The sequence below is a fragment of the Bacillus rossius genome, chromosome 3 (assembly GCF_032445375.1).
Source record: "Bacillus rossius redtenbacheri isolate Brsri chromosome 3, Brsri_v3, whole genome shotgun sequence".
In the NCBI taxonomy this organism is placed as follows: Eukaryota; Metazoa; Arthropoda; class Insecta; order Phasmatodea; family Bacillidae; genus Bacillus; species Bacillus rossius.
Window position 1 is genome coordinate 15,802,547 of NC_086332.1, and position 25,354 is coordinate 15,827,900.

General features: G+C 41.7%; 1 protein-coding gene across 1 annotated transcript in view; it reads left to right on the top strand.

Annotated features, from left to right (window-relative positions):
* Positions 1-957: 957 nt before the first annotated feature.
* Positions 958-25,354, top strand: part of LOC134530272 (myelin and lymphocyte protein) — a 97,968-nt gene continuing 73,571 nt past the window's right edge. The window contains exon 1 of the mRNA XM_063364975.1: positions 958-1,241. Coding sequence (XP_063221045.1) covers positions 1,071-1,241 — 171 coding nt within the window. The 5' untranslated portion in view covers positions 958-1,070. The remainder of the gene's footprint in view (positions 1,242-25,354) is intronic.

A 25,354-nucleotide genomic window follows, 5' to 3' on the forward strand; every position in this document is an offset into this window, starting at 1 on the left:
GATCTGAAAATATTTTAGCACTAGAAATAAACTTAAACCACACAATAAATCAAATATTTTTTTCCTACTGCCAAAAATGTTATGTACGTTTAGAAGTTCCAGTAACACCATTTCTTGTTTTGATAACTGAATAATTTTATACATTAATGCACGATACTTAAAAATAAAATAAACATGTAAACAATGAAACCTGACGAAATATAAAAATCCACACAATCTTGCCTGTAGACATCGCATTAAAAAAAAAGGTTAGCCCGTACTTTAAATTTTTATATATTTATAACTTTATCATTAACTAAGGAAAGTCAAAGAAGAATATTTAATGTTTTGGTTTTGGTTAAAGTTTTTTGTGTAACTTAACTCCTATCAATGTTTACGTATTAGAAGCAGTTGATCAACATAATTTATTGGGCTTGATACATGTTCTTATAATTCCATGCGTTTTAATATGTAGTGACAATAACGATGAAATCCAATATTTTTCATGACACCACCGCGGCTGCAGGGTGTCCACAAGGAAAAAATATTTCGTACCAACTTAGGCAAGAAAAAAGTACTAGATTTGAAGAAAAAAAATTTACGAAATTATAATTTGTTATGGTTTTTAACAATTTAGGAAGTTATTATGACATTGCAATGCTCTAACTTAAATAACACACACCACACACACACACAAACACATACATTCCATAGTTTTTAAAAATAATTACGCTTAATAATAAAACATATTGGAGTTACTATAATATTATTATATTAAAGAAAAATGCACTAGATCTGTACTAGACCACTAAGAAAGTTATAAAAGTACTAGATCTAGTAGGAAAGTACTAACTGTTGACACCCTGCGCGGCCGTAGTAACGACCCAGTTGACGAGACGCCGCGCCGTCGGGCCGCGAGGCGTGGACACCCCTGGCGCGCGGAGCAGGTCTACCCTGGAGGGGGGGGGGGGCGAGGGGGCGTGGCCACGAGGCCGCGTCCGACCACTCACGCTCAGTGCGGCCAGCTCCGTCCGAGCAGCAGGAGGTGTGGTCTAGCGTCGCGAGTGAAGCATCGGGCCGTGCGCGCGGGCATGATGACGGAGGTGTCGGTGAACGTGGGGCCGCAGAACGCCGGGGCTTCCCCCCCGTCGGCGCACCACCACCCCACCGTGAAGACGGACCCGGGACAGGGCCAGGCCACCATCAAGGTCAACGTGGGGTACTTCAAGACGGTCCCCGGGATCATCAAGCTGGTGCAGCTGGTGAGTGCCGCGGGCGGGGAAAGTTTGGTGTCTCGGGAGGCCGTGAGAAGTGGGAGGTACGTGGTCCTCTCTTGAGAGGGAGGGGCACCACACCTGCTCTCGATATTTACCTCCTCTCCCGGAAGAGGCCAAACAGGTTTGGAGTAACTCCAAACAAGTTGCCAGTTGACTAGGAAATGCGCGTCGAACAAGGGCCATATGTTAATCGTACTCGGAAGTGTTAAGTATCCCCTTTCCTTCCTAGTTATTTTTATTTTCTCTCTTTATGTGGCCCGCCTAATCAGGGGTGTACCTATTTGTGTTGGTGAGGCGGAATGATTAAGTCCGATGCTCGTTGGTGTTTCTAGGTCACTAGCCTCTAAGGCACCAAGCTCTGAACTGGCGCGCAGTCTTTTAGTCGTGCATAGGGCAACTACGGGATATGAGGCTATGGATGAATAAAGATAAAGGTGTAATGCTTTTAAGAATCTGTTTCGAAATGTTTCATGCCTAAACTTGGGCGTTGATTCCGGGTGGAGGGGATAGCTAAACAACCCCCCTCCCCCCATCTTGGTTGAGACATTAAGAAGCCACTCACTGTTGGTCCCCGCTTACGCTTGCAAAATCGTGACTGAGGAACGAAGTTGTAAACTGCAGAACAATGTTTTACGGAATAGTGTTTGTAGGCCTATATTTCAACATTTTCTGCGTATTGCATTAATGTAGGCCAAAATATGGGCAGTGTACAACATAACGATCACCGTATGAAGAGATGACTTGTGTCGGTTAAAATACAGGGACGTACCTAACTAGAAAAAAGGGGGGGGGGATGGGGCTTGTACCCTGGGCGCCGCATTTGGGTTGGGGGGGGGGAGGAGGGAAGGGATAAACTGGCAGAGTAATTTTAATTTACTTGAATATCTTAGTGTCAGAAAACACACAAAAAAAATTGAATGGCAGATGAAAGATACATACCCATGTATCGTCAAATATTAAAAAAAAAAAAATATTTTTCGCGTACTATTAAACTTGCGATGTATTAAAAATGAAATGACTGCAAATCAATTTACCATCTAAGTTTAATCAAAAATATTTGGGATAGTGGAATTAATATATGGTGGCTATATGAGGTGGTGTCGGGAAAGGTTAGGTTTGATTGGTTGGAAAAAAAACTCAGGGGGGGGGGGGGGGGGCAAGATGAGTTCTTGCCCCGGGTGGAAACTATCCAGCTACGTCCCTGTTAAAACCCTTTTGGGCCGGGCGTGCGCCCTTGTGCCTAAATATTGTTCTGAAAAATTACGTTTAGTCATTTTCACTCCAAAATTTTTTAATGCTTTTCTGATATCTTGAGCAGTTTTCAAATTGCGCGGTTTCTTTTTGAAGTTTATCACGCGGTGTGTGCGTCTTGTATGTTACTATCCCAACTGTAAACAATGTTGCAGGTTAGCCCTGTCATTCTATTGCGCATTTGATTGTCCGCTCTTCTTAGGACCACCAGTGGCGTAGCTAAGGTGACTGGCGCCCCTGGACAGACTTGAAAATGGCGCCCCCTCATGGTTTAAAAGAGAGGGGGAGGGTTCAGTAACAGCTTTGAATATATATACTGTATAGAAGTCGCGAGTGGATAGGATTTACTCTACGTTTTTCAGAAGCGTATTATGAGCAGCTTGGGAACTTCACCGCTGCAGTGCGCTGCCGTACCGCCCTGTATCGTTTTAGTTGTTATTTACACGTTAGAGCGCAGCACTGTCGCCCGCTGTCATTCCCCGCACCCCCCCACCAAATCATTCACTGCAGCTCAAGGTCCTTCAACAGGAGGGGGAAGGGGTTTTTGAAGAGTTCGACACTTGTTCGCTAGGGACCACCACAAATCGATGCCCTAGAGATGGTGGCGATTGCGGCGGTGAATTAACCAACTACCTCAAAACCGTATTAGAAATTTTAACCTGGGCTGGCGACTTCTATACAGTATATATATTCAAAGGTAACAGTGAAACCGTCGTAGCGGCAACTCTCCCCCCCCCCCCTTGCTCCGACACCTCTGGCGGGGGCCATCCCTGCCACTCGCTTGCTACGCCACTGAGGAGTGAGGACCAAATTCGTTTGACGAGTGATCATTTGCATCCAGAGGCTGCTGAGGGTTGATGGTATTGGCGTCTGGGTTAGAGGCAATAATTCCTTCTGCAGGCACTCAAGTGTCAAGAGGTCAGGGCATGAGTCCGATATGTGAGGTCTACATGTCTTTTTCTTTCTGTACTTTCTGGTGTAAGGCACCTTGCTGGCTACCGTCCGCTGTTCGTATGTTGCTACTACACGTGTGGTACCTACTACTGTTCTCAGACATTGATGCTCGTATCCACATTGCGCCCTAACTTTATTTAATTGTTATTTTTTGTAATTTCTGAAAACGATTGCAGCCAGACATCATGTTTTAAATGCGTTCGTCGAGAAAACATTTGAATTTCACTGTAACGAAACTTCGGGGTATCAAATAGAGCCACTTTCTCCAGCTGCCACGTACAAAGTACACATCATGTTTGTTTGCGACCACCGACAACCACATGCAATTGTTCTCGAACAATGTGTGTATTACTTTTGAGAAGTGTCAGGTTTGAGACAACATGAGACATACTATACATTTTTGGACACACAAAGTCGAGCGCGAACGCACGTGCAGAGGTCCATCTGATCACGTTATTTTTTTGACGTGACAACGTCTAATAAATCGATGAACGCCGGCTGCACGCACGAAAAATTGTCCCGTAACGCACACTGTCCCGTTACGATCATTGTACGCTTGAGCCGCATCTATCTCTCTTCCACTCGATTGGAACAACCATCGATTTGACTTTTTCGAGGCACAATAAACTTGAAACACTCCCATTCGTTTCCTACTTTTCCTATCATGGTCCTATCCTTAACAGAATAACACAGATTGGAAGAAGTTAAATAGCAAACATGTATAAAAGTTATAGTTAAAATAATCTCTTCGTTAAAGTAATAAACATATTTGAATTAATGAGTGCAAATAAAAGTACATTTATCAATTAAATTGTGGATTTCATTTCACTCCTTCTTTGTATGCGTACAAAATAGTGATAATTCAATAAAAATGATTCAATTTTATTAATAAAAGTATGCAATAATTTCATCAATGTTTTGTTATGACGTTGTCACGTTAAACTATCGTCCGTAAACCGACTTTACAGACAACCAATTTTTCTAGAGAAGCACTCATTTTCACTCGAGGCATTTAAAGAAAATCCTACGCACAGAATATAATAGTTAACTGCGTGCCATTTTTCAAAATTATTTTGGAATCTTGCATGTCTGAAGTAAACATCAAAAATAGCTTATTGGACATGGTTTTTTCTCCAGGAAGGCTTCTGGTGCCACCACGCAAAGTAACGATGCAGTTGCAAAACACGGTTCCCTTCGCGCTGGCCAATAGAAACACGCCACACCTGCCACATAGCTGTCACGTTTCCTCACCGAAAAGATTATTTTAGAAGTGCAGGAAGGAACTGCAATCCGGCACATGCCTGCAAAGGAATTATCAGGAGAGTTTTTTAAAAAAGGGGAAAGGGGGGGGGGGCGTCGCAACCACCGCGTGGATAACAACTGTCGGTTGAAAAACCGCAAGCATGTAGCCAGGCTGTGCGCTCACTGAACCCACATGGCCAGAGTTCCATTGCCGTTCTCGGTTTATAGCCTGTCTCTCGTAACTTGTCTCGGATTGGACATTTTATGCTAAAAAAAAGTAATAGTGATATTTCTAATTAATTACTAATAAGAAGCTGTAAAACGTTCAAGTGTGCTACTCGCAAATTAAAAAGAACTTGTTTAAAGATTGGTTTTCTGTAAAGTCGGTTTACGTACGTTAGTTTAACGTGACAACGTCATTACAAAACATTGATGAAATGATTGCCCTACTTTGATGAATAAAATTGGAATCATTTTTATTGAATTATCACATTTTGTATGGATACAAAGAAGGAGTGAAATGAAATCTACAATTTAATTGATAAATTTACTTTTATTTGCACTCATTAATTCAAATATGTTTATTACTTTAACGAAGAGATTATTTTATCTATATCTAACTGTTATACATGTTTGCTATTTAACTTCTTCCAATCTGTGTTATTCTGTTAAGGATAGGACGATGATAGGAAAAGTAGGAAACGAATGGGAGTGTTTCAAGTTTAATGTGCTTCGAAAAAGTCAAATCGATGGTTGTTCTAATTGAGTGGAAGAGAGATAGATGCGGCGCAAGCGTACAATGAGCGTAACAGGACAATGTGCGTTACGGGACACTTTTTCGTGCGTGAAGCCGGTGTTCATCGATTTATTAGACGTTGTTACGTCAAAAGAGAGTAGGTAAGAAATAACCATGCAATTATATGCAGCACGTGACTGTAAAATTGGGTGGTGGGGGGGGGGGGGGGGGGGGGGCGTAATCGAATGTGGGGGCCATGTTTGTATTCGTAGTGCAAATATTTAGTCTCGAACCAATATATTTAAAACAGACGAGCGTTGAATTTGACCGTGGATGAATAATAGGTAAATTGGCTGAAACTAAACGCTGGTGCAGCCTCGAGAGTATAAAGTGAAGGATTGCGACGAGAGTGGTCGGGAGACGCGCGCATGCGCGCCGCCCCCGCCAATCAGGACTCGCCTCCGCCGATCGCCGGCCCCCTGTAGCTGGCGCACGGCCAGGCGTCGCGTCCGGCCTTGCCCGGGTGTCCGAGAGCCCGCGCCTTTGAAGTCATCATGCCTGTTCTCTGTTAGTTCGCCTGCTTTCGTGTAGGTGGCATTTCAACACCCTTTCAAGGGGTGTCAGAAAAAATCTTGTCAAATAGTAGTTGTTTTTATTATTATTATTTTCCCTTTTATAAAAATTACTCACCTTAATAATTACAAATTTATTATTTCAGAAAAACAAACATAAATGGTGTTTTATTTTATTTTTTTCATCCATACATAACTTTCCAGTATATGTAACACTCACATTGACTAGATTTTCTCATTGGTAGCATTGGCGAAGTTAGCATTGACATTTCCGGCATTTGAAACAGACGTTTTTTCACCTAAAAAAAATAATTCCGAAGACACCCGAAGGCAAGTAGCTATTCGGCAATGTTCGGGCATGTCGAATACTCGGCGTGAATCGTAGGCTTCCCCTGCAGCCCCGGCCTCTGGTGCTGGTTAGCGCGCCTGCGATAAGTCCCCGCGCGCTGTCGGCGGCCAAGGTCGTGCGTGAGGCCCTCTTCCCTCGCGGCTACTTCGCAGCCGAGCGACTTGCCAGCTCTCCCGCGCGCCACGGCTTGGAGGCGGCTCCAGAGCAGGGGAGCCGGGCGATCGCCCAGCGCCATTTTTGTTCGTATAGCGCCCTGTTGAAGAAATGGTCATTAATTGGGGAAAGGAAAATTAAAATATTTATTGTCTTGTGTGACGTAGGTCCAATACCTATTTCAGTTCGTGGTTTCGTGTCAGAAAAACTTACATTTTATTGCCACGTATAATGATGTCATTATACCGGAAATTTGATCTTAAGCATTTATAAAACTGATCCGAGGATAATTTATCAGGAAAAAATATCAAAATATAAAAGATATATTAGCAAAACCATTATAATTCCAGTTTTAAGTTCCAGGTTGGGTTAAAAATGATTGAGAATGTAAATTTTTCAAATTGTCCAGGGGTACTTTCGGAACCGGGATTTCCCGGTTATGAACCCTAATATGCGGAAATATCCCCACCCTCCAACCCCCGAAGATATGAAACAGGATTTTATAGAAGTTTCCAAAATATTTCCGGAAGAAATAGGTACTTCGAAACCTAAATACGCCTGTAGACTATGCTGAAAGGTATTTTTAAATTAGTGTTTGTTTATCTTAGCCGCCTTGCAAACCTCTTAGTATAATGATATAATGACAACTTAAACTTATAGTAAAAAAACTATTTTATCGTTGAATGAACTGAATATTAAAAATAAAATTTAAATGTAAGTTTTTTTGTCCAACAACCAATATGTAATCACCACAACTCTGTATAAATATGTGGGGTGCTTGATATACTTTTTCTTAAATTTTATATCAGTAATAACAATATGATTTGTAATTGATTTTCTATCACTAATTTCAGGATATAGTCATAATGAAAATTTTAGGATATAGTAATTTTGAAAATTTGAGGATATTCGTTACGAAAATGAATATATGATAATTAAAACCAATGATGAACTTAACATTAGTAATGGGGTGCTTCAGGGGCGAAAATCTGTAGGATTCGCAAGTGCCGCCCGCGGAAATTTACAGAGCCGGGGGTCGAGAATTTTGCACGTGGGGTTAACCAACACGTCACATCTGGATGCGGTGCCCGTATGCTGTACACTGACCATATGTTGGCCTGCATGCAATAAGAAGAAAACTTTATCATATACAGAAAGTCTTCCATAAGACATAGTTTTGACATCAAACACGTTTCACAATCACGCTGTTGCTAGTGCCGGTAGCCCCCCCCCCCCCTTAGTGAGGGGCTTATTAATTCTAGGGGGCCCTGCCCCCCTCCCCCCGGGATATACACCCAGGGGGTGCTTGATATCATTTGTCTTAAATTTTCCATCACTAATTTTAAGATATAGTCATTACGGAAATTAAAGAAGAGAGCACCCCACGCTTTTAATTATACAGAGTTGTAAATTATTTTGCTGTTGGTCAAAAAACTTTAATTTAAATTTGATTTTTCCATTTTTAGTTCATTCAACGATAAAAGCGCGTTTTTATAGTTTTTTTTAAACTAGAAGTTTATTTTATTCCTTTTAGTCTCAAAATAAAATAAAAATATTGAATAGGTGTGAGTAATTGAAACAAATTCAAAATACTAAATATGAGTGATTAAATTATTTATTTGTTAAAATGAACTTAATATTAGTCATTAATGTTAACGTAATCTAGTCATTTCAGCTGATGCGTCAACATTACATGGAACTTTTCTTATCTTAGAGCAATCAAGTTCGTCTACTTGTAGACCATCCAGTCACTTTATGCGACTAAGATCTACATAAACCTGTACGGCAGCAAAGAGTCGCGATCCCAAATAAACAACTGCATAATCTACAGTGCAGCCTTGCATTTTATGCACGGTAGATGCCCAACTCAGTATTAATGGCGACATTCGCCTTTCAGCAGTACCATAGCTGTATTTCGCTGGAAAATGAATGGCTGTTGGTTTAATTATAATGTAGACCACTTGTGCCGAAATCAACACGCACTGACGGAATGTCCGTATCATACACTTGATCACACCGGAAGAGTGGCCAGATAATTTCAGATATAGTACCCATATTGCCATTTGCAAATTTGACTGAAAAGCGTGTATGTGTATTTGCGTTGCTTGACGAGGCCTAAAATTGATAATTTTTTAAACAAATATACCATCTTGTTAAACAGTATTATAGTTCTGTTTTAAAAAGGGGCTAACGTTTTAACAGTTTTTTCCTCAAATTATATTTTTTTTAAAGAATTAGAATTTGGAATTTTTTAAACGAATTCTACGTTAAATTTCGTGTTCGTCTTTCGTTTTATAAGTTTATTTGCAACTTGAGAACACGTGGATTTGCTTGTTAACTAGCTCTGATGTTCACACATCATTGGCGAGAACTGAAAGGCTAACTCATTTTTTTTAAGCATGTGGGGATTGAGCAGTGGATAAATTATCGAGTGTTGGGGTCTCCTTCCTTGACGAGCTAAATAGCCCGCTCGGAATATCTTTTTATGCACTGACTAAACTTACAGCTCGATCAAGCCAGGGCCATAATCCACAGCCCCAAATCTAAATACTATATGGTGTTAAAAGATTGGGCTGTGGGTTTTCGGAGTTCGCGTGCTACGAAGTTGCTCTCCGTGACAATAAAAACCAAAACGCCCACTTTCACTTGTATGTGTGTGTTGGGGTGGTGGGGAATTGCAGCGGAATGCAAAGTTGATAATTTGCGGTAGAGATTTTTGAAAGCCCCCCCCCTCCTCCTCCTCCAAAAGACTTGCATCACATCTTTATCTTCATTTCCCCGCCATATAATGTTGTGGTCACCTCGCAAGCCTCATAGTTGCCCTGCGCACGACGAGAAGACCGCGCGCCAGTCCAGAGGCGACACCGCGCTGAAAGAACCAGAGGATGTGGCACATACAACTCCGTCTCTGTAACATAAACCCACGCTTGAGCTTGCGGGCCCCTTAAAAACGTATCGACGTTCGATGATGCAGCATGACCTCGTCAGGGGTGTATGTGTGTTATGGCCCGTCTACAATAGCAATGTCCTAAACTGTGTCCGAAGGACACTCGTCGCTGATTGGTCCACATGACCCTCTGACGTCATGCGTCAAGTGGGCGAAGGTCCGAACCTACCTGGTCCGAAGACATTTCTTAATTTGAACTTTTTGTCCCAACCTTTGTACTTCGGACACAGGAAAAGAACAGAACACTCACGATATTTGAATTTCCGGTTCCCTTTTGAAAACGTGGTGTTTGTTTTTGTTATTGAAGGAAATGGAAGGTGTTGTAAGTCACTTATAACTTACATAACTTTCATAAGTTCAATCTTAAACTACAAAGCATCAAAACAATAAACAAAAACATTTGGTTTGGCACATTTACTGCGCTCTGGTGACAACTTTAGAAATCAATAAATTCGGACATCGGACATCGCAATTGTGGACAGGGCAGTTTTCGGTGAGACAATGTGACGTCACTCACATTCGGATAAGGACACGGACCACGCACAGGTTCGGACTATTGTAGACGGGCTCTTAGTGAGGCGGAATGATAAGCGCGACGCTCGCTGGTTCTTCTAGCGCGGTATAGCCTCTAAGCGCAAGACTCTGAACTGCCGCTCAGTCTTCTCGTCGTCACAGGATAACTGTGATATTTGAGCGGTGACCGTAACATTATATGGCTGAGAAATGCTTTCAAGAATCTGAACTGGTTGTTTTACGCCTAAAAATGCTCTGAAAACATGCGTTTTAGTTATTTTAACTCTTATAAACCTACAGTTTAAAAACTTAATCGGAAATCAGAAGTACTTTTCGGCCTACGGCGAACTCTTAAATGCTTTTCGTAAGCAGACCCCACTCGGTTATCTTGAGTAGTCATATAATCGCGTTGTTTTTCCTGACTGGGATTAGACCGTCGTGAGACAGGTTAGTTTTACCCTACTGAGAAACTGGTCGTTGCCCCAGTATTCCTGCTCAGTACGAGAGGAACCGCAGGGACGGGCCACTGGCACCGCACTCGGTCGAACGACCGGTGGTGCGAAGCTACCATCCGTGGGATTACGCCTGAACGCCTCTAAGGCAGTATCCCCTCTGAGAGAAAACGATAATTAAGAGTTCCTGAGCCGGAAGGCTTATGATGACTATCCTAGGCGGTTCCGTGTGTGTTACGGCCGCTCACTGTGCCCTTGTGAGCCACCATAGGATTCATTCGGCACAGCGTCCCTTTGTTTCCGGTGGTCAACCATGGGTATGAGATCTGGTGTAGGAACTCGAATCGTCTGCAGACGACTTACTTTTACTTCCTCTAAATGATCAAGTTTGGTCATCTTTCCAGCAACATCAGCGGCTCGCGAGGAGTTGTCGCGCACCGGACCGAAGACCTCGCTAAGTCATTCAATCGGTAGTAGCGACGGGCGGTGTGTACAAAGGGCAGGGACGTAATCAACGCGAGCTTATGACTCGCGCTTACTGGGAATTCCTCGTTCATGGGGAACAATTGCAAGCCCCAATCCCTAGCACGAAGGAGGTTCAACGGGTTACCCGGCCCTTTCAGGCTAGGAGGACACGCTGATTCCTTCAGTGTAGCGCGCGTGCGGCCCAGAACATCTAAGGGCATCACAGACCTGTATGTGTGTCCGGGTAGGCGGAGCCGTCAACTTGCACGTGCTTGTGGGACGGATGTTCCCAGTCGCGCAGCGGAATGACCGTTACCCCCGCGCGCGGCGAGCGGTCGGCCCAGGCCGGGGTATTTATAACACGCCTCGTGTCCTGTTTCCGCTTCCTCCCGCTTCGAACGGCGCTGTCGCGGCATGGCTGGCTGGCCGACAGACTGTCCCACTGCCGGGGGAACGCCATTGTCCCGCTTAGCTGAGTAACAGGCGATTTGTCTAAAGGTGGTTTGCCTAAACATGAATTCGTTACGGCGATTTGCCTAGTCATTTCGCCTAAAGGCGTTTTGCCTAACGTAGAATTGCCTAACGGCTATTTGCCTAACGGCTATTTGCCTAACGGCTATTTGCCTAACGGCTATTTGCCTAAAGGCGATTTGCCTAAAGGCGATTTGACTAAAGGCGGTTTGCTTAACGGCGTTTTCCCTAACGGCGTTTTCCCTAACGGCGTTTTCCCTAACGGCGTTTTCCCTAACGGCGTTTTCCCTAACGGCGTTTTCCCTAACGGCGTTTTCCCTAACGGCGTTTTCCCTAACGGCGTTTTCCCTAACGGAGTTTTCCCTAACGGAGTTTTCCCTAACGGAGTTTTCCCTAACGGAGTTTTCCCTAACGGAGTTTTCCCTAACGGAGTTTTCCCTAACGGAGTTTTCCCTAACGGATTTTTCCCTAACGGATTTTTCCCTAACGGATTTTTCCCTAACGGATTTTTCCCTAACGGATTTTTCACTAACGGATTTTTCCCTAACGGAGTTTTCCCTAACGGAGTTTTCCCTAACGGAGTTTTCCCTAACGGAGTTTTCCCTAACGGAGTTTTCCCTAACGGAGTTTTCCCTAACGGAGTTTTCCCTAACGGAGTTTTCCCTAACGGAGTTTTCCCTAACGGAGTTTTCCCTAACGGAGTTTTCCCTAACGGAGTTTTCCCTAACGGAGTTTTCCCTAACGGAGTTTTCCCTAACGGAGTTTTCCCTAACGGAGTTTTCCCTAACGGAGTTTTCCCTAACGGAGTTTTCCCTAACGGAGTTTTCCCTAACGGAGTTTTCCCTAACGGAGTTTTCCCTAACGGAGTTTTCCCTAACGGAGTTTTCCCTAACGGAGTTTTCCCTAACGGAGTTTTCCCTAACGGAGTTTTCCCTAACGGAGTTTTCCCTAACGGAGTTTTCCCTAACGGAGTTTTCCCTAACGGAGTTTTCCCTAACGGAGTTTTCCCTAACGGAGTTTTCCCTAACGGAGTTTTCCCTAACGGAGTTTTCCCTAACGGAGTTTTCCCTAACGGAGTTTTCCCTAACGGAGTTTTCCCTAACGGAGTTTTCCCTAACGGAGTTTTCCCTAACGGAGTTTTCCCTAACGGAGTTATCCCTAACGGAGTTTTCCCTAACGGAGTTTTCCCTAACGGAGTTTTCCCTAACGGAGTTTTCCCTAACGGAGTTTTCCCTAACGGAGTTTTCCCTAACGGAGTTTTCCCTAACGGAGTTTTCCCTAACGGAGTTTTCCCTAACGGAGTTTTCCCTAACGGAGTTTTCCCTAACGGAGTTTTCCCTAACGGAGTTTTCCCTAACGGAGTTTTCCCTAACGGAGTTTTCCCTAACGGAGTTTTCCCTAACGGAGTTTTCCCTAACGGAGTTTTCCCTAACGGAGTTTTCCCTAACGGAGTTTTCCCTAACGGAGTTTTCCCTAACGGAGTTTTCCCTAACGGAGTTTTCCCTAACGGAGTTTTCCCTAACGGAGTTTTCCCTAACGGAGTTTTCCCTAACGGAGTTTTCCCTAACGGAGTTTTCCCTAACGGAGTTTTCCCTAACGGAGTTTTCCCTAACGGAGTTTTCCCTAACGGAGTTTTCCCTAACGGAGTTATGCCTAACGGCGTTTTGCCTAACTCCGATTTTCCAAACGGCGTTTGCCTAAAATTAGGCAAAACGCCTTTAGGCAAAACGACACATGCCCGCTTAGCTTTATACAGTGACTCCCGCCTCCTTGGGCGCGCATACGCGATATGAAAGGGGGTGCGGAAGACTGACAAACTGGAAAACTACCATAATGACAGTATTCCGCCTGGCCTCTTCGAAAAAAAGGCGAAAAAGTACTATAGAGTTCTGCCATATTTTCTTATACACTCCATGGAATGAGTTCATCAGCATTGACCTCGAAGTAGTGTATAGAATACTCGGTAGGTAGCGCTGTCAACCCTCTAGCCGTTTCTCAGGTTAACTTTTAAGCCTACAGATAACGCTTCTGACTGTCACAGTTGCATTCACAAATCACCGCATAGATCGCGCACTAGTAGAAACAAATGTTTCCAAAAATGTGTTATAGGGAGCAGCACGGTATTCTTATTAGGATGATTTGTAAAAGAAAACCAAACTTCTGTTTTGACGGAGGCGACTAAAAAGTACCATAATGGAAAACTGCCATAACTTAAAAAGACAAAGGGAAATTCTGGCAAAATTTCTTATACATTCTACGGAATGAGGAAAACGACCTTATTCGTAAAATCGTAATGTAACTAGCTTCATAGAATTAACATTTTCCCACACTGGAATAATTCAAATAATTGTCGATCATTATTTAATGAGTGCAAATCCAACGCAAATATACAAGAGTTTTCTTATTTTTGTGTAGTGTAGAAGGCACAGGTCAAGCAGCACAGGCGCTCTAGGGGAGACATAGGCTCGTACATCGAATGTTGATGGGCTTTGCACAGGCTAGCAGTCTTTCAAAAATTAACTCTGCCAAAATTTAAGTATTTTTTATATTAGGAAATAAAATATTACTATGCGTAGCAAATTATTCGGCTTCATTAAAACTGTCAGATCAAATTGAAATTCAGTTTTTTGTGCCTTGCAGCACCGATAAACGAATTATGTATTACACATAAAATAACAACTAAAAACACATTAACACAAGGTATAAACTGATACAAAACACGAAACAACATAACACACATATGGATGAAGATTGATAAAGTTCATGTTAACTAATTGGTTACTTTGGTTTTTACAAAAATCTTAAACAGAAACTAAATTGGTGTATACAAAATAAATATGTATATTACAAAAGTTTAAAATAACTTTTTGCTTAAGATTTTTATCAATGAATGTTTCCAGATTATTCAAAAAATTATAATTTTTTACATATTTTCTAGTTACTAATGGTTTTAAAAGTCACTAATTCTGTAATTGCAAGTTGGAATTCTTAATCCAAACCGAGATATTATGTCTGAAACAACAAAAATGGTAATAAAATGTATATAATAAAAAGTTTATCACTGATTGAACGTCTAACTGACAAACAACATTTTAAATAATAGGTTAATTAATTCAAGATGTAGTTTCGGACAAACGCCATTACTCATTAAACTGTATGTCATGACAAACATCAGTCTGCTTGTGCCTTTAAGAAGGGAATAGATCTCTTTCCCGAAACTTCGCAACTGTTCTCTTAGGAATCGTATACTGTGTTAGTCTGCGCTATCATCATTGTGGTTTTCAAAATATATGTTTTTTTTTCACTCAACTATTACTTACAGTGTTCGTCTGTGCTGTCGTCAGTGTTTATTCACATAGCTGGGTTCACCCGTGCGTCTCTGTATAGCCGTTGTTTTCTTTTCAATTTTTATCTGTTAAGTTATTATCTTTGCCGTTGTGCACCGTAAATTTTCTTTGTAAATGGAACAAATATCCATGTAAACTTACATATTTGTTAATATGTACATTTACGTGAAAATAACTATCACTACAAAATAGTGTTACCATTTATGTTTTGTGTTGCCACAGTAACTCCAATATTTAAAGTTATTTGCAAACCGTTGTTTGAATTGAATAGATTTCCCGTATTAGCTGCGCATGAATTAATATTTAAAAATTTCAGGCATTTAAATTATTTTGAATATGCTACATTCCTAAATAAACTATTTGCATTTTCTATTTATTTATTATTATCTATTATCTCGAGCTCTTCCAGACAGAAAGAAAATTGTTGAATGGTTATGTACGTCACAATGAACTTTAATTTGTAATATTTTATCTGCAAAGCAATTTACAAAAATATAAAATAAAAAAATTTAAATAGACTCTATTGACGAAGAGGGTATATGGTAATCTTGAGAGAGAACAGGTTACGTAAGACCGATATATTTTTTTCTTCTAGAATAATATTTAAGCAGTTAAAATTTTGTGAAAAAGGACGTCCACATTTATCCTTAACGATTCTCGGCGGTTTGTAGGACCTATCATAAACATCTTTCGTGACTTGCATAAATGTTTTGTTTTCATACCTTTCGGCGTTTACGTGTCTCTCCGTCGCTATTTAATTTCACGAGTTTAAAATGCCCGTTTCGTCGTCACTAGACGGGAATAATTGGTAGGTACACTAGTTAACTTGAAGGGGGGGAAAAAGTTAACTTTTTCCGTGTTCCACAAAATGACTCTTTCTGAAAGTTTATTGTTCAAGCTTGTTGTAGACAGTGACGTCAGGTAATTAAAAGAAGTTTTAAAGGCTAGTGTGTGAGGAAAGGAAGGGGGGAAATTGGGGGGGGGGGGCATTCATTTCTAAAATATAATATAATATTACCATCACACATCTTGTTTTCGCTCTAGAGGTAGTGGGCTAGACCCCCAGAGGCCATGACAGCAGTACAACTACAGCCAGGGGCTGGCCACGTCTGCATGTTTACAGGTAGTTGGGTTTCTTTGCTCTCGCTCGATTGGTAATTTATTTGTTGAAATATCTTTCGTTTATTTGATTTAAGGAATAACTCATATACGTATTATCTATTTATTTGCTGCTAAGTTGGAAACTATCATGTCATGATAGTAATTACTTTAATTTTTTAGCCAAAGTAATAAATGCACACAAATAAATTCTAGATTATGTTTGAATATATCAGGCTGTTTCACTGAACTGTTTAATTTAATTGTTGCACGATGTTGGTTAGACACCCGAAACATAATGTTTCAATTGTGGAAACTGTTTAAAATTACTTTAGTTTTTTGACGTGACAATGTCTAATAAATCTATGAACGCCGGCTGCACGTACGAAAAAGTGTCCCGTTAACGCTCATTGCACGCTTGCGCCGCATCTATCTCTCTTCCACTCGATTGGAACAACCGTCGATTTGACTTTTTCGAGGCACATTAAACTTGAAACACTCCCATTCGTTTCTTACTTTTCCTATCATCGTCCTATCCTTAACAGAATAACACAGATTGGATGAAGTTAAATAGCAAACTTGTATAAAAGTTACAGTTAAAATAATCTCTTCGTTAAAGTAATAAACATATTTGAATTAATAGGTGCAAATAAAAGTAAATTTATCAATTAAATTGTAGATTTCATTTCACTCCTTTATATCCATACAAAATAGTGATAATTCAATAAAAATGATTCAATTTTATTTTTTGTATGCAATCATTTCATCAATGTTTTGTTATGACGTCACGTTAAACAATCGTCCGTAAACCGACTTTACAGACAACCAATTTTTTTTTAAGAACGTGACAGTTTTAACGACGGAGATTCTAATTCATACTTGCTAACTAACCATGATGAGACGTTAATTTGGGCTCGACAGTATGGCGGTGGCGAGGGGACTGCAGCGGTTAGGCTGGTGCAGCGACGAGTCTTGGGCTGGATGGCTGGATGGCTGGATGGCTGGCAGCTCGCCGCGCGCCGTTACCCGGCTAGCGGGCCGATCCCCCCCCCCCCTCCCCCCCCCCCCGGGTCTACCCGCCAACAAGCCCCGACTCAAGGTGCCCGCTGCGTCGCCGCGGGACGAAAAGATAATGCGCGGTTGCGTCCCGCCGCCACGCCGCCTTCCCTTACCCGCGTCTTCCGGGTTCCAGCAGCTTCCATGCCTCCCGGGGGCGGGTCTTCGTTGGGCTGGGTCCAATCCGCCCGCCCGCCACGCGACCCGCGAGCCAATCACATGTCCATTGGTTCGTCAACACCTCACCAAGCCGGGCGTAGATCTCGGGGGGCGACACCCGGGTTAATTGGTTTAGCTGCTCTCATTAAATATTTATAACTTACGTTTGAACACTTTTTTTTTTAATTTTTGATGTTTGATACCAAAATTGCCCGAGGCATAGAAAGTGTAGGAAAATAACGTATATAAATCTGAAAATAATATCAGTAAATATTAGATCGGAACAAAAAAAAATTGAGTTTTAAGTATCGCCAAACTTATACAAGTTAAATTTGTACCTGTATTAAACCTTCTAGTCGGTCGGCAGCATCGGGTCGTTACCACAACGCCGAAATACCACAACGCCGAACGTACAATAACGCTGAACGTACAATAACGCCGAATACCATAACGCCGAATGCCAAATTGACCGCAACGCCGACAGCTAGAAAACTGCTGTGTACCACAACGCCGAAATACAGTAATGCCGAAAAATGTTGCTGCGGGGAGGGGGGCCCACAGGAGCAAAATTAAAAACAACTGAATGAATTTGTGTGCTAACCTTACCTAACCTAACCTTTGTGGCAGTCCTGCAATGACATTTTTCGGGGTTAATGTATATTTGCGTTGTGGTATACAGCAGTTTCCTAGCTGTCGGCGTTGTAGTCAATTTGGCATTCGGCGTTATGGTTTTCGGCGTTGTGGTGCGTCCCCGGCAGCATCGACATGGATAAGTGTTGTACGGTCGTGCGAGTTTATTGTGGATCGCCCGGCTTGTTGTCGGACGGACGGATGGATGACGGACGGACTCGACGGATCATCCGAGAGTCCACCTTCAGTGAGGCGGGATGATAAGCGCGACGCTCGCTGGTGCTTCTAGCGCAGTACAGTGCTCCGAACCGGCGCGCAGACTTCTCGTCGTGCGTATGGCAGCTGTGAACTTTTCGCGGTAATCATAACAATGTATGGCGGAGAAATGAAGATGAAGATGAAGGTGTAAAGCGAGGAAGGCTCTTTGGTGCTTTCAAGAATCTTTACCAGGTGTTTCATGACTTGATGTAAGCTTTTGGACATACGCCATTGCTAAGCTAGATCAATTATTTTCTTTTCCAACTTCCTCGGAGAAATATGCATACCGGGTCCATACCGGGCATTGATATTATCAAGTCATGCACTCCCATTGCACAAATCTTTCAAAGATAATACAGGTGTTTCATGCCTTAAAAATTATTCTTTAAACAAGCGTTTTATCCCCTTCAACCCTCCTTAAAAATGCAGTTTGAAAACTAACTACCCATTTGCCCTTCAGCGCATTCTTAAATGCTAATCGTAAACACCACTCGGATTGCTTGGTCAGTTTAACAAATCTCTGTGGTTTCTTCTGAAGTTCTGCATACTTGTATGCGCGCCTGGTTCGGCGGGCCCCTTTAAATAGGAAGTCCAATATTATGGAAAGTAATATCAGTTTATCTGTACAGTTTAAAGTTAAAGGAGGTTTTGCGTGTGTGTGTGTGGGTTGAGGAGGGGGGGGGGGGGTCGGAGGAGAGCACCGCCCCTTCCACAGATTGCCGTTCCAGTCCCAGTGTCAGGTCCGTTCACATCGATCAGCCACGGTTTGTGGATTGGCGAGGTGGTATAGTCCGGTGGTCCGAAACGCGCGATGGCCTTAGCAAACCCCAAAATTTCTTGGATAGAATCTTTTAAAAAAAAAAAAAAAAAAAAAAAAAAAAAAAATTGGTTGTCTGTAAAGTCGGTTTACGGACGATAGTTTAACGTGACAACGTTATAACAAAACATTGATGAAATGATTACATTCTTTATGAATAAAATTGAATCATTTTTATTTAATAATAAAAGAATAAATACTTGTAATTATACTAGTAATCAGATTTTTAAAATGCAAGAATAATTAACCTTTATTTCCGAAATTGTTGTTGTAATAAGCAATGAAAACCACATTAACTTTTCACTTCACTTTATAAACAGTCGAGTGGAAGAGAGATAGATGCGGCGCAAGCGTACAATGAGCGTAACGGGACACAGCGTAACGGAACAATGTGCGTAACGGGACACTTTTTCGTGCGTGCATCCGGCGTTCATCGATTTATTAGACGTTGTCACGTCAAAAAAAACACACGATAGCTAAAAGTTATTTATTCAAAACTAAGCCAAAAATGCGTGGTTACGCGCAGCCTGATAATTCCAGCAGTTGACCGGGCGGCGTTAGCGTAGCAATGGCACGCGTGTGACTGGAAAACTATGATAGTTTTATAACGGCGTGCTGGCAAGTCACCGCGATTACACTTGCGACGGGTGCTTCTTTGCTTGGCACGGGCATCGGAACAAACCATAAACGAGAATGGCGCCCCTATTTCAGTTGAGCTACTGTGTCAGGGGATCTTGTACTGGGACATCGACCATTAAGGCTCGAATTCCCCCGCCAGGTTGTGTTTTCTTGGCAATGCATTTGATTGCTGTATAGTTGCTGCGTGTTAACATGGTATTTATGCATATAGTCGGGCAAATATTATTAACTAACATTTTATTCCTGACTCAGTTCAGTCGTCATCACTCGTCAGAAACTTATCTTCCTGGTTTCCAAAAATGGGTAACGCTATTCATCTTATTTTAGAAATATTTATATTTAAAATAGTGGTTGAAGCGGAGCCCTGTATTCTCAAAGCACAGAGGGAGAGAGAGAGAGAGAGGGAGAGAGGGAGAGAGAGAGAGAGAGAGAGAGAGAAAGAGAGAGAGAAAGAGAGAGAAAGAGAGAGAAAGAGAGAGAGAGAGAGAGAGAGAGAGAGAAAGAGAGAAAGAGAGAAAGAGCCCGCAGCTATAGCGTATCTCACCTCAAGTTTGCAGTTTGATTTTTAATAGGCATTTACTCTCTCTTCTTAGCGCACGATTTCTGCAGTAAGCGCTGTCCAAAAAAAATTAGCTGAATTAGAGGAAGAAAAGGAAGAAAAAAAATATGGGGAGGAGACTATGAATGGTTGGACGTAATAATTTAACGTAACCTATAAACTTGTAAGACCGATGTTATTTATGTGGCGTGCTTGAATCAACGCTCATGTCACATGACCCAGCCTCGAAACCCAGTTATAGTTTAGTGGAGAGTTTTTAATTTAATTTTGTATTTTTCAAATAATGTTTTAAAGTTTTTGACGTGACAACGTCTAAAAATCGATGAACGCCGGCTGCACGCACGAAAAAGTGTCCCGTTTCGCTGTGTCCCGTTACGCTCATTTTATATTGCCCTTTGCTATCCTGAACCTCCTAGCATTGCGACCGAGTCCGTGGCGTAATTCTGTTTTCATGCATTTCAATGTAACATTTTCATTGCTCTTTGCTAACCCGTTCCTCCTAGCATTGCTGCAGAGTCCGTGGCGCAAATATATTATTTTTGACTGCATCTTGGTGTTGGGTAAGCCATTTTCCTTCACATCATCCTTGAAACACTCCCATTCGTTTCCTACTTTTCCTATCATCGTCCTATCCTTAACATAATAACACAGATTGGAAGAAGTAAATAGCAAACGTGTATAAAAGTTATAGTTAATATAATATCTTCGTTAAAGTAATAAACATATTTGAATTAATGAGTGCAAATAAAAGTAAATTTATCAATTAAATTGTAGATTTCATTTCACTCCTTCTTTGTGTCCATACCAAATAGTGATAATTCAATAAAAGTGATTCAATTTTATTCATAAAAGTATGCAATCGTTTCATCAATGTTTTGTTATGACTTTGTCACGTTAAACTATCGTCCGTAAACCGACTTTACAGACAACCAATTTTTAGTGATGAAAATTGCTGAAGCTATTTGTTTTTTTTTTTTTTTCGGTGCGAATATTTGAGCGCGTATCTTGGATGGTGGGACGAAGTTATCACGCCTTGGGCTTGCAGATTCCCAGAGCCGGCACCTGCAGGAAGAGCCAGTGAGAGATAAGCGAGCTGCGCGCTGGGAGAAATTAGCGCCGCGACCTGACGCGGCGCAGTCGAGGCAGCTGATAAGGCGCTCGGAGATATCGGGGTTCCGCGGAGTGTTATCACGCCTGAGATGGTCCGCCCGGAAGATCCGCAGATCTCCGCGCAGCGTCGAAGAAACTAGGTCCCCTCTCCGTCAATACCCTGGTGTTTGCACCGCGCCCGGCCGTGTTTGACTCAAACACAACCGCTGTTTGCTCGAGCTAATCCCCGACACTTCACAAGGGAAGAAGCCTTCATTTCACAGACGAGAGAGCCACACCCGAAGTTCCCCGAAGTTCATGCTCGCTTTTTCCCCCCCGTTCTATCTCATTGTATAAACCGGTGTGGCATTAAATTTTGCGGTCGATTAGGATAGGTTAGCTACATTATAAATACTTTAAAAAATTGTGGATAGTTGGTTATATTAGGTAAGTATAGCTACATTAAAAAATACTGTAAAATCATTTTATGGTTGTTTAGCAAATAACTTTTTAATATGTAGCTATCCAGGGCTAGGAAACAGTTTACATGATTTCACAGCATCTTTTGTGTAGCTATCCGAACCAAATCAACAGTCCACAATGTTTTAAAGTATTTATAATGTAGCTAACCTAACCTAATTGACCATTAGTTATCATGAGTTACAATGAACAAAAAAAAAAAACTGAAGATGCACGATCGGGCGTTTGGCTCTCTCGTCTGTGAAAAGGCTTCCCCACTTCACAAAGGGGGAAAAAACTCTTCCCTGTTACTACAATGACGAACAAACGCGCGTGTTTCATTGCCTAAATTTCCTTAAATGTACGAATAATTTGCTGAAACAAACCGTTAGTTCACAGAATCCTGGTCATTTCTGTCGAAAAAATGATTTGATCTACGTACATTTCAGATTAGGGAATTTTCCTTATTTTTGAAGTGAAACTGTTTTACAGTCGGTAGAGTGATAACCGGAATCACAGGGTAGCGGAAATTAATTGATATCGAAGTCAACTTAAATTGCTCAACGTCGCGGTTTCGAATTGAAACATCTTCAGAGGCGGTTACAGATGGTAGCAGCAGCGCATAATTTCGTATAATTTATTTTCTTCATTACTCTTGTAATGTTTATACACTTTCTCATACTTTTGCGTACTTTCGCATTCTTTCCCATACCTGTGTCCTCATTTTTGCAGCCGTAATTCGCAACTGTAAGGGCGGTATTCCAAGACATTCGGGTAAGGTAGCGAATAAGCAATGCCTTTTTTGGGATACAACCGTAACCCAACTCGCAGACCGTATTCCAGAACGTTTCCAAACCCAATCCCTCATAGAAAAAGCATCTGTTTTAATAAACCGTGCCCTGCGCGAGGCTAGAAACTGATTTCAGTGCATTCTAGCGGACGTATCGCAACCATCGATACATTTGCTACGCCAAATATCCTACAGATAGCAGCACTATCGTGCGGATTAAAAATGTGTAATTTTAATTTTCTCAAGTGCTTTTAAAGTTGCCATTATTTCTTGTTATGTCAATTAAAGTGTACAGATATTTAAGAATAGTTTCGCTATTATAGGCCTATAGTTTCATTTGGCACACCAACACGCTTGGTACGTCCCCCAATAATCATAAAAATGACATATGAGTTAATGGCCCCAGATGCGATTCAGCCATCTGAACGAAATCAACGAAAAAGTGAGCTCTGCGCATGCGCGTTATTTTGGCAACAGAATGGCAACAGATAAAGACATCAAAATCGGGTCCCTAAAAATAAAAGACTGGCCGTGTCCTATCGTGCACTAGGAATACGGTTAGGGTACAAGTGTAGCATATTCAACACTTAAACTTTTTTTTTTGTCTGGGAATATCGACCTAAAATCTCAACTCTGAGGGTGGATCCGGTGTTGACACTTCAATTGACAATTTGTATAGATATTTCTAATAGGGTTATGTATTATCATATTTCAGCTCTCATAAACCAATTGATTCATTCTTAGTTTCCATTGAAGACGTGGGCGGCAAACACTAGTAAATAAAGTTATATTTTCAACGCATGCTTACGCGTGTTTCAAAATTAGAGTACCTTAAAAATTTTCTATCCCAATTATCTCTGAAGTTACACTTTTAACGCGCGGGGCGACCACGGACCCGTGTTTGTTTTTTACGTAGCTTCGGAAATAAAGGTTTAAAAAAATAAAACATTACGTTCTTGGCCGACGAAGCTTCGAAAATGCTGTTCAGTGCATGTACCTAACTGAACCTTTAAGTATAAAACGGTTGCACAAAAAAAACACAAATAGACTAAGAATGTTGAATATCCTCAGAATGATATTTAAAAAATGCAAAATCCTTCCATTTTTGCAGTCATTAAGTTTTTTAATTTAATTTCAAATCCAAGAAATTTAATTTTGGTTTATATTATTCTTAAAAAAAATCCCCACCCCCCCAGTAAATTCGAACTTACAAATCTCAAAAAAAAAAAAAAAACTAAAAAGAAAGTAAAGTAATAAAACCATTCAGGAAAGTTCCGTAAAGGCGAATTTTTTTTTCTATGGATGTCTCTGAAGAAAAATGTTACCCGCCCTTTTCCGTAATTACAGTTTGATTGGATAATAGAAGCATCCCTATGGCTTAGTACCGTCACAATATGACAAGTGTGTGTGAGGACGGCTGCAGAACACAACTCTCGCAAATGTAATTGTGCCGTCGTAGAAAAGAAAGTCATCTGTATCATTGAATATATTACATTATATATTCAGTGTCCGTATTCACCTGTTGTCTTCGTTGTGCCATCCTGAATTCTGTTTACACAAAGTTTTTCGCTTTTATGTTCGTTCGGTTACATTAGTTTTCGCCCTCGTTCGGCAATATATTTTTTTATTCAATTTCTCTATTTTTTTGTTTTCGTTTTGTATGCTGACCTAATTACATTATGTGTGTCCTTATTTATTTTCTACACAGCGTATATTGATTTGTTTTGTGTTTATTAAATATTTTGTTGAAAAGTGGAAAATGCAGTGTTCGAAGGACAGCCCAATTTTTAGTCCACGGTTATTTATTCAATGATATTTACAGTAGTCTCTTGTTTCACTAACCTTACTATACTTCTCACTAAACCTGAGTCCAATGTCTGTTCAACGAAGCAATACTAACCTAACAGACAATTTACAATCACAGACAATCACAATAACAGACAATCTACAATTTACTCTTGTCACTGGAGTCTTTGACTCGGCAGTAAGTGTTTGGCCACACTGGATGCGACGAGACGCGACGAGACACTTGGGAGTAAAACATGCCTTTTTTTATGTCTACACCGAGCGATACGCGACGCGACACCTAGCGACAAATATTAGTGCGACCGGCTCTGTTTGTTCAATCTCGTCGTCTGCCCATCAAACATGGATGCAGAAAAGTTGACGATTGCAGTTTATGCGAAGAAAAAATGCTTATGAGACATGAGCTCAAGTTGTTAAAGTGATCGCAACAATAAAGCTATAGAGAGAAACCAAAACAACCCCAGTCTTTACCCCCTCAAAGGATGAATTTCGATAAACACTGCAGCATGTTATTCTTTAGTATCTTATCTCTAATGTCAATAGATTTGGAAGTATAAATTTTTCTTTTTGAAACCGTACTTATCCCTTCGACAGCCCTTAGGAGATGAATCTCAAAAAAAATGGGAGAATTGCTGTTGGTAGTATATATATATGTTTGTCATTGATAGCGCCGCATCGCAAACATTGCCTCGGTTCTTGCTCTCTTCGACTCCGAATCCTTCCTTGACAGAGGACATTTCGGTCGTCACACCTCGAGATCTCAGTCGCTCGCCACACCTCGAGATCTCAGTCGCTCGCCACACCTCGAGATCTCAGTCGCTCGTCACACCTCGAGATCTCAGTCGCTCGTCACACCTCGAGATCTCAGTCGCTCGTCACACCTCGAGATCTCAGTCGCTCGTCACACCTCGAGATCTCAGTCGCTCGCGCCACACCTCGAGATCTCAGTCGCTCGCCACACCTCGAGATCTCAGTCGCTCGTCACACCTCGATCTCAGTCGCTCGTCACACCTCGAGATCTCAGTCGCTCGTCACACCTCGAGATCTCAGTCGCTCGTCACACCTCGAGATCTTAGTCGCTCGTCACACCTCGAGATCTCAGTCGCTCGTCACACCTCGAGATCTCAGTCGCTCGCGCCACACCTCGAGATCTCAGTCGCTCGCGCCACACCTCGAGATCTCAGTCGCTCGCCACACCTCGAGATCTCAGTCGCTCGCCACACCTCGAGATCTCAGTCGCTCGCGCCACACCTCGAGATCTCAGTCGCTCGCGCCACACCTCGAGA